The sequence below is a fragment of the Cebus imitator genome, unplaced genomic scaffold (assembly GCF_001604975.1).
Source record: "Cebus imitator isolate Cc_AM_T3 unplaced genomic scaffold, Cebus_imitator-1.0 Scaffold568, whole genome shotgun sequence".
NCBI lineage: Eukaryota > Metazoa > Chordata > Mammalia > Primates > Cebidae > Cebus > Cebus imitator.
The window spans coordinates 1,559,938-1,570,156 of NW_016107883.1; the positions used below are offsets into that span (position 1 = coordinate 1,559,938).

The 10,219-nt window shown below is 42.2% G+C and overlaps 1 protein-coding gene across 1 annotated transcript in view; it reads left to right on the top strand.

The window, feature by feature from the left end:
* KALRN (kalirin RhoGEF kinase) overlaps nucleotides 1-10,219 on the top strand; it is a 635,807-nt gene that overhangs the window by 388,227 nt on the left and 237,361 nt on the right. The window contains exons 28-29 of the mRNA XM_037734035.1: nucleotides 3,825-3,917; nucleotides 9,266-9,377. Coding sequence (XP_037589963.1) covers nucleotides 3,825-3,917; nucleotides 9,266-9,377 — 205 coding nt within the window. The remainder of the gene's footprint in view (nucleotides 1-3,824; nucleotides 3,918-9,265; nucleotides 9,378-10,219) is intronic.

Genomic DNA, 10,219 nt, shown 5'->3' on the forward strand with positions numbered 1-10,219 from the left:
ATGCTCTATACCACTATTACCTCTGATTGAGGATCTTTTTCCCTTAGGATGCTTCTATTGATTATTCATGAACAGTATCCAGAAGGTTCTTTCTGAAGTTTTAAATGTATCATGTCCTGTCTTCCACTTAGCACCTTTCTGACATACATGTCCTGTGCTCTGAGCATGCCTCAAACTCTTCTGCTTCATATCTTTGCTCACGCTGCTGTCTCTGCCTAGGATAGATTGTGTCCCCTCCATAACACACACACACACACACACACACACACACACACACACACACACACACACACACACACACACCCTTCTTTCTCTCTCTCTCCAAAATTCTTCCTATCCTTTAAAGGTCACATGCTGCTTCCTGCAGGAATCCTTTCTTTTGTACTTTGTATCTTTGTTATAGCATTTGTAATGATTTTCCTTTGAGCAGGTTAGCAGTGTACCTTTCTATTACTCGCATCTCCCTCCACCTATGAGCTCCTTGAGACTTTTTGCCTGGTTCATATTTGTAAACATCTCAGTGCCTGGCACTAGACTGTGTTTTCCTTTAGTCCTACGTACCTCACATCTCCATTTCTAGCCAATATCTAGGCTTTGATAAGTCAGGTATATCCCCAAATTTCCCACCCTGTCGCCCATTTCCAATGTAGTGCCTAGTGAGTCTCTACCTTAGTTGGAAAAGCTGATGGAAGCCAGAAAAACAGTCCAGTAGGAGTTCTTCAAATCTGCCCTGGAAGTGGGGAAGGAGGAGAGTAAACTCTCCGATTGCTTTCAAAACTTTCTAAAAGGTGTAATCTTTGCAGCTTATTTTCATTCTGTCAGAAGAGTTTCCCTAACTTCTACATTTAGGAACCATCTGCTTTAGGCCCTCATTCTATAAATGAGATAAACCCTTAATATAGAGAGTCCCCTAATATCCATTACTGTTAAGAGAGCACAGAGAATTAAAGTCCTAGAAAGGGTTACACATTCACATGATCCAGAACGTTTGACCCTAAATGTGAGAACAGCGTGGGTGTGATGTCTCAGTTTGGTTTGACTGACGTAGGCCCCTTCCTCGCTGCTCCACATGCAGCCTTCCTGAAGCTGGGCTTCTCATCAGAGACGGAAGAGTGTCAAAGGTGCATTGTTGCTTGTGCTGTCTTGCCAGAACCTCCAGATAAACTAACAGGTTCAGTTGCCTGAAGAGAGTCAAGCTGCAGCTGTTTTGCCCATCATCCTCAAACAAGTCTTGTAACCACACGTCTCTGGGGAAGAGGCAAATGGTGACAAAATTACTGCTTTCTGGGATAGAAATAATTTCTGATAGGAAATGGAATAATTTTTTAAATTATTATTCTCTTTCCTTTACTGCTCTTCATAGCCCCGTAACAAGTCCTATCTAGTCCATCTTTAAAATATCCCTTTTTGGGCGAGGCATGGTGGCTCACGCCTATAATCCAAGCAGTTTGGAGGCCAAGGCGGGCGGATCACCTGAGGTTGGGAGTTCAGGACCAGCCTGACCAATGTGGTGAAACCCCATCTTTAAAAGAAAAGAAAAGAAAAGAAAATGTCTCTTTTATTCTTCCCAATGATTTATTCTCACTAATTCTAGCTTAGAACATACCCCTACATTGCATACCTGGACCTATTTTTAAATGACAGCTTTATTGAGAGATGATTTCAGATATCATACATTTCAACCATTTAAAGTATGAATTCAATGGTTTTTTGTGTGTGCTGACAGATATATGCAACCATCCCTACAGTCAATTTTAGGGCATTTTTATCACCTCACAAAGCAATCCTGTATCCTTTAGCTATCACCCCCCAGCTCTCCACCACAAACTTCCACTTCCAAACAACCAATGATATATACTTTGTGTCTCTACAGATAGATCTACCTTGCCTGGACATTTCATAAAAATTGAGTCAGTACATGTTCTTTTGTGACTGGCTTCTTTCACTTAGCATAATGTGTTCAGGGTTCAACTATTTTGTTTCATGCATCAGGACTTCATTTCCTTTTATGTCTAAGTATTATTCCATTGTATGAATATACTACATGTTATTTTTCCATTTATCAGTTTATGTATATTTGGGTTGTTCATGCATGGATATATTTTATTTCTCTTGGGTATGTACCTAGAACTTGAATTGCTGGATCATGTGGTAACGTTATGTCTACACATCTGGGCCTTTCCAATAGCCTCATAACTTGTCTCTCTGTCTCTCATGTGTTTTTTTTTTCTTTTTGTTGTGGTTTTTTTGTTTGTTTGTTTTGAGACAGGGTCTCTCTCTGTCACCCAGGCTGAGTGCAGTGGCATGATCATAGCTCACTATAGCCTTGACCTCCTGGGCTCAAGTAATCCTCCCACCTCAGCCTCCCAAGTAGCTGGGACTACAGGCATGTGCCACCATATCCAGCTAATTTTTGTATTTTTTGTAGAGATGGGATCTGGCTATGTTGCCCAGACTGGTCTTGAACTCCTGGACACAAGTGATACTCCCACCTCGGCCTCCCAAAGTGCTGGAATTACAGGCATGAGACACCATGCCTCAGCCGTTTTTTCTCTTTAAGATCTGTGATACTTTATTGAAAAAATTACCATCATATCCTAACTCTTTCCTAACTCAAACCCATCAATGACCCAACTTTGCATATCTAACTATATTTTTCACTTCTTATAGAAGGTGGGTGTTCATCCTATGTACCATTCAGTTGTGATCCTCATCATCACCTAACCATACAATGATTATTTCAGCTAGTACATTTTGTGTTTGATGTGAGTGAATGTCATTCTTCTAATCTTTTACTTAACCCACCCCCTCTGCCCACCTCACCTCTAAGCTCCAGGTGAAGTTGAGGCTTATCTCTACTAACCACCCGGCTACTCCCAACCCCAATAGCCTCTCTCTGTTTTTATTGACTGTACAATTTCCCCTATTGTCCTTTGTTGATCTCTAGTTCATGTGCGTTGAGTATTCTCAGCTAGACTATAAGCTTTTTGAGGGCAGGGACAAAAATATACCTTTCTCTGACCCTTATAACCCCTAGATTTTGGGGAGTGGAAGATTATTTTGGAGGTAGGTTAGAGAGTAGATTAAAAGGAGAGACTAGAAGCACAAACAGCAGTTGGAGGCCATGGCCTTAGCCTGGAAATGAGTGATGAGGGTGATGTCCCTGGAAATGGAAAGGAGATTTGTCACCAGAAATAACAGTGGAGAAATTACTAAAATTGACTCTGTGGTTTCTAGCTTAGGAGACCTGAAGAATGAAGGAGGTGCCATTGATCACAATGAAACATTTATAAGAAAGTGATGACCCTGAGTTGGGGTATGTTAAATTTAAAGAGAAGGATGGTATTAATAAAAGAGATATACCTTTCTGCTATTTTAAGGAGACTGAGGGCAGGGAAAGGCTCCTCAGGAGCCATCAGAATGGAAGTTAAAGCCTCATTCTCTGCCTTCCCTGTACTCACTCTCCTTTTTGAAGTTTATTTCCTTTCACTCCCACGTCATCTCTCCTTACCTTCCACTCTGTTATTTACCTTATTGCTCTCTTTTCTACTGTTCTTTTTCTCCATTTTTGCCCAATTTCTATTTGTTTCACACACTGCTTCGTTCCCTAAGCTTTCTCCCTTTTTACTCTCTCCTATTTTCTCTCTATATGCATCTTTTGTTTCTCTTTTTACTCCCCTCTCCCTATCAAAGACCATTTTCTCATACTTGTCTACCTTTTCCTCTTTCTTCCTCTCTTCTGGTTCCTGCCTCTCTCCTTTCAGAACACACACACATGCACATGCCACTCTGTGTCTAATTACACCTTGTTTTCATCCCTACAGGAGATACAGCAGCGGCATGGTCTAGCCAACTCCATCTCTTCCTACCTAATTAAGCCTGTCCAAAGGATCACCAAATATCAACTGCTCCTGAAGGTACCTCCCCTCTCCTCCCCCTCCCCCTCCATTGGCTACTGCCTGGGCCAAGGGAGTCCCAGCTTTGGCCCCTAAGGATGGGAATGCTTCTGCCTGAAGACCTTTCTTCTACCTAGAGCAGCACTTCAACCCACACTGGCATTGCTGTCCTATCCCATGGAATTCCAGATGCCTCTTTTAAGGCAGAAGTGGGAGAAATGGGAGCAGGAATAAGTTGTGACCATTTTCTCATCTACCTACCACTGCACAACTTTTAGCAATTGTCTTCTCAGGCACTGGCTGGCCCCTAGATGCCTTCTTGTCCCTCCTTCCAGAAGCAGATTCTTCCTGGTAGCCCCTGCTTTTGATGAAATCAAGGATCAGAATCTGGCCGGGCACAGTGGTTCATGCCTATCATCCCAGCACTTTGGGAGGCTGAGGTGGGGAGATCACTTGGGGCCAGGAGTTTGAGACCAGCCTGGCCAACATGGCAAAATTCCATCTCTACTAAAAATACAAAAAGATTAGCCAGGTGTGGTGATGTGTGCCTGTAATCCCAGTTACTTGGGAACCTGAGGCAGAAGAATCGCTTGAACCTGGGAGGCAGAGGTAGCGGTGATCTGAGATCGTGCCACTGCACTCCAGCCTGGGCAACAAAGTGAGACTCAGTCAAAAAAAAAAAAAAAAAAAAGGTCAGAGTCCTAAGGGCAGTGCTAGTTTACATGGGTAGTAGAGGCCAGGGTGGCACCTACCATTGCCTTAATCTCTGTGTTTGTGAATGTCAAGATGGTGAGGATTTTGAAGGAAAATAGTCAAAGGTTACATATTAAAACACAAGGGTATTCTTATATCTATAGGTTCTCACGTTAGGGGTTCTTCTGGAGCCAACCAAGAGATTTGGATTTTCCTTCAAAATATTTTCTTTAAAAGTTAAATAACCAAATACATAAAACACTAAGTAAGTTGGGTTGATCCTTCTTGTATAACAATGCATTGATACACTGAAAATAATGTCATTTCCACAGAAAGCCTGGGGAATTGACACAGGTAGTTAAATAACACCCATCTATACTCTTAAGGTTTAGGGGTAAAGTTTTCCCTCATTTGGAATATCCTGCTGGTTGCTCCTTTAATGCAAAGATAAAGGGATAGTAGGGGATATGTTATAAGTACATTGTATAATTTCAGAGAAAAACTGATGTAATTCAGCTTATGTTTAGAGATGCCTGCAAAAACTTAACTAACCTAGCTTCACTGAACCTGAAAACCAGTTTAATTTCAAATCCACCATTGTAGTCATGGAGTGAGTACACCATTCCCAGCCCATGTAATCTCCCTGGCTTAGCACTTAGGGTTCCATGATGAGAGGCGTGAGGGCAGCAGAGAAGTGAAGGTGCAGGAGCTTGTGCCCTGGTGGGTTTTTCTGTCCTTTGAGTCAGGGTGGAGCCATGCACCATCATTTCCCTTCAGCCTCTTTTCTCCAATTCTTCTGCTTCCTCATCTCCTAGAAAAGGCTACGGGCATCTGCTTCCAGAACTACAGCCATCCAACCCTGCAGAAACAGCTTAAAGTGTTACAATTCGATATCACACCCTTGGCCTCTATGAGGACTAGTGTGAGGAAAGAGTGTGCAGACATCTCAGCTATTCAGGCAAATCTGCTTTCCTTTCTTTGTTTTTTGAAATGTCTTATATAAAGACTCACAAGAAATTCTTGTGACATCTCAGGACAGAGGTGTAAGGAATCCTCTCTCCTGAAAAATGAGTACCGTTTGTGTCTTTAAATGACAGATGCTTAGGCCCTTCTTTACCTGTGGCTGTTCGAAAGTTAGTACTGAATTTTGTGGTTGGTTACAGAAGAATCTCGTTAGCCCAGATTTTGTGTATAATTGCCTTCTTCTTTCCTGTTCCGCTAAATGCTTGGCCTTTTAAAATTATTTTTGTTGGCTGGGTGCAGTGGCTTATGCCTGTAATCCCAGCACTTTGGGAGGCCAATGCATGTGGATTGCTTGAGGTCAGGAGTTCAAGACCAGCCTGGTCAACATGGTGAAAAATTAGCTGCGCATGGTGGTGTGTGCCTGTAATCTGGACAGCTACTCAGAGACTGAGGCATGAGAATTGCTTGAACCTTGGAGGTGGAGGCAGCAGTGAGCCAGTATCATGCTACTGTACTCCAGCTTGGGCAACAGAGTGAGACTCCATCTCAAAAAATAAATGAATAAAATAAAAAATAAAATTATTTTTCTTGTACTAATAGACTTTTAAAAACCATAAAAGTTTTTATGATTTTTTAAAGAGAACCGTGCCTCTAAGGCCACAGAAGTAAATGTGTGTATCCCAAAGTTTTTTCAAGAATTGGTTGGGTTGTAAATTTAAAAAGGGGAAAAAAAAAAAAAAAAGACAAACCGATGCTGACTCACCTATCCATACTGCTAGTGTCTTATATCAACTAAGATGCAGTTCTAAAAAAATATATGGCTTTTTACCTCTCCCTTGAATCCTGTAAGGCTTAAGCACCCTAGGATGAGTTATGTGGCACAGACAAGGGAGGGAAGTTTAGGACGGAATAGGCTTGTGTTTTGCTGAAGGCAGTTGAAGGGTTGGGCTCTGGACCTTTGTTCTAGAATTGAGTGTTTTAAGGAAGAGGTGCCTATGGAGGTAGCTAAGAAGTAGAAAAAGTGGCAGGATTTTGATTGTGAGGAAGTCATAAAATTATTATTATTTTTTTAAGAAGATAGGCTGGGCCCAGTGGCTCATGCCTGTAATCCCAGCACTTTGGGAGACTGAGGTGGGTGGATCACTTCAGGTCAGGAGTTTGAGACCAGCCTGACCAATACGGTGAAACCCCGTCTCTACTAAAAATACAAAAATTAGCCAGGCGTGGTGGCATGTGCCTGTAGTCCCAGCTACTTGGGAGGCTGAGACAGAAGAATTGCTTGAACCTGGGAGGCAGAGGTTGCAGTAAGCTGAGATCATGCCACTGCACTCCAGGCCCAGGACAGAGCAAGACTCTGTGTAAAAAAAAAAAGAAAGAAAAGAAAAGGAGAAGTATATAATTTTGGTCCCTTTTAAATGTGCTGGTGGCAGAGCGCCTGCTGAGTAAGAGAAAAACAATTTGCTGAGCTTTTCCTATAAATAAATAATAGGGAATTTATTTTCATAAAGTCAGTTTTATTTCAAATAAATGTATATTGAATTATCAGTATCCTCTGGGGTTCATCACTTTAGGTATGGCATGAAAGTAGAAACTATATCAGAGTGCTCAACATCCTTCATGTAAATCTGCTGTGGCTTTACGAAAGGATCCTAAATTAAATGTGGAGCCTTCTCCTTATCATAAAGTATAGCAAGGATCAGGGAAAATTTATTGACCCTGATGTAGATTGGTAGACTTACTAAATTGTTTTGGGCAGGGAGGATTACACTGATTTGTGTTTTCTGTCACAAACTGAAGCATATTTCTTGTTTTTTCTCTTACGTTTTGCCTCAGGATTTTCTTTGATGATGTATGAAAATAAGATTGGGAAGGTTAAAATAAGGAAAGGGGTGGGAAAATCTCAGAACTTTAGGTTGGCAGAAGTAAATACCACTTTCCGAACAAGTATGACATTATACTGACTGGAGCCAAGGACATAGCTGAGAAATGATCACGTCTCCCTCCCAAACATGTGATCTAGGTAGCACACTTCTTCTTTGGACACTCACCTCCCTTATCCTTACGGAAATATATCCAAGATAACACTAAGGATTAGATTTTTGTATCAGACTCTCACTAATTAGATCTCTTACCAAGTATAAAGCTTTACTCATAATTTCAAGGATATAAGTAATTCTAAGGCAGAGATGACACAGGGAAAAGGGCCAGGACCACCAGGGCAGCTCCATGTCCTTTCTTGCAGCATCAGGACATGCTGTGGCCAGACTGATCTACAAGGTCTGAAAATTATGTGCATCACATTGTATGGCTTGCCCTGAAAAGAGCCATTTGCTCATTAAGGATATTCCCTTTTTACTTAGATAGTTGCATAACTTATGTGACACCTTCCAGAGAGCCATGCCTCTAAAGCCACAGATTCTAGGACTGTTTACTGTTAAGAAGCCCTAGACAGACCAGATTTATCCTATTAAAAAATATTTCCTAGTTAAGTCCCCTCTTGCTAGCAAGTACCATTAGGTTATTTGTGAGGAGGTCTGTCGTTAAAATGTTTACAAGATTTGATCTGTTGAACTTCTTTCTAGGAAAGGCACCTCCCCTCAACACCCATCCCTTGTCCCCTCAAGGAAAGAGTATAGTTTGCAGATCTGTTGCTTAACCATTCCTCTCCCAGTGTCAAAGTGAGCAAGATCCAGTGAACCTAATAGGAAAAATGTAAAGCGAACATTCTGGTTTAAGCAAAAATCATTCCAAATGGTCTTATGATTCTCCATATAGTTGGAAATGATCTTTTCTCCACCAACCAGATACTATGTATCTTTTTTGGGGGTGGTGATGGCCAAGTCTCCAATGAGGAAATACAAAAGAAAGGACATGCTCCCCAGCTCCCCAGGAGGTAAAAGAAGGAGGGTATTGCCCCTGGAGGTCTCAGTGGGGGACAGAATATATGAGACACAGCATTGATGTGGTGAATAAAGTGCCAGATTTGGATTCAGGAGACCTGGATTCAGGCCCCAGCGTAGCCTCCACTGAGTTATATAACCTGAGGAAAATCACTTCATCTCTCTTAATTGCACTTACCTCATCTGACAGTGAAATAGTCTAGAATCCCATCTATTGGACCAGATTAGGAATTCCTGATCCATATGATCTAAAAATAGTTTATTATTCTGGAATGTCATTAGCCTATTAAGTCTCCAACCTCAGATTGTTCCCAGTAAGATGGAAGCCAGCATTCAGGCTGTAGAGGCTTGTAAATAAAAGTGGTGTCCACAGTAGGCATGCAGGGATATATGAGTGCTGTGTAGCACACTCTTGATCTTCCCTTTATTCTCCTCATTCTTCTCTTTAGTCTCTTTATTGGATTGCAAAATACTGTACCTCTGTTCATGTGCTTTGCTGGGGTAGTCCCCTCTCTGAGGGCCGTCCAGTGACAGAGAAGACCTCAGTTGCTGTCTTATAGGTCAATCAATTTGGGAGTTGGGTTGGATTGAGTTAGTTTGGGCTGGATTGGGCTGAGAAAGCTCAGTGTGGGAGAAAAGTAGTGGTTGAATTCTTGGAGATAACCCCTTACCCCATCTCACCTCACTTTCTTTGTAGATCAGAGGGAACCATTACAGAGAGTGAAGCTGGTCTGTAATTTCCTTGGTGGGTTAGGTGGTGGGAGGAAGCTGGGGGAGGTGGCCCTAATTGTGTCCCGAATTTTTTTTCCCCAGGAACTTTTAACTTGCTGCGAAGAAGGGAAAGGGGAGCTCAAGGATGGCCTGGAAGTGATGCTCAGTGTCCCAAAGAAAGCCAATGATGCCATGCATGTCAGCATGCTGGAAGGTAGCTGTCCTGCCAGCACTGGGGAAGCCTCTGGTCTTCCTTAAGATGGGGAGCTTGAATCATGGGAGGGAGTGGCCTGAAGTTAGACAAGGTATGAGGCTGGAAGAGAGAAGAAAGGACAACTAGTTACATAGACCCTTGTCATATGAGAGGGCCTCCACAAGAACCAACTTGGCTAGTAGTACCCTGCTTCCAGGAAGGGCCAGGCCTAAGCCACTGGAGGTTAGGTGGACATGAGAGAGTCCAGGACAGGCTATCATCCTCACTGTTGGTGTGCGAGATCCCCCAACCCACAGCAGTCTTGCTAGTCTGCATAGCATCTGCATTGCATTGTCTTGGTCATCACAATGAATAGAAATCCTGATCACATAAACACACATAGACACACACAAAACATACCATCTTCGGCCTTATGTCCTTTTCTTCGTTATTATGGTAAAATACACATCATATGTATAACATACATTTACCATTTTAACCAATTTCGAATGTACTGTTCAGTGGCATTAAATACTTTCACATTCTTGTGCAACCAGCATTTTGTCCTCCTAGAAGGTTAGTAAACCCAGCCAAAGAACTCCGATAAGACTTCAGTCAGCTGGAACTATCTTCTTAGGATGAGAATCCTATAGAGTAAGATTCCAGTAAAGTGGTCTTTAACACTGCAAAATGAGTGGGCAGAGCAGACATATTGGGGCAGAATTTGTTAGATGAGTTAAGATTTAACATTTTTTGGGGGGAGGCCAAGGTGGGTGGATCACTTGAGGTCAGGAGTTTGAGACCAGCCTGGCCAACATGACAAAACCCCATCTCTATTAAAAATACAAAACTTAGGCCGGGCG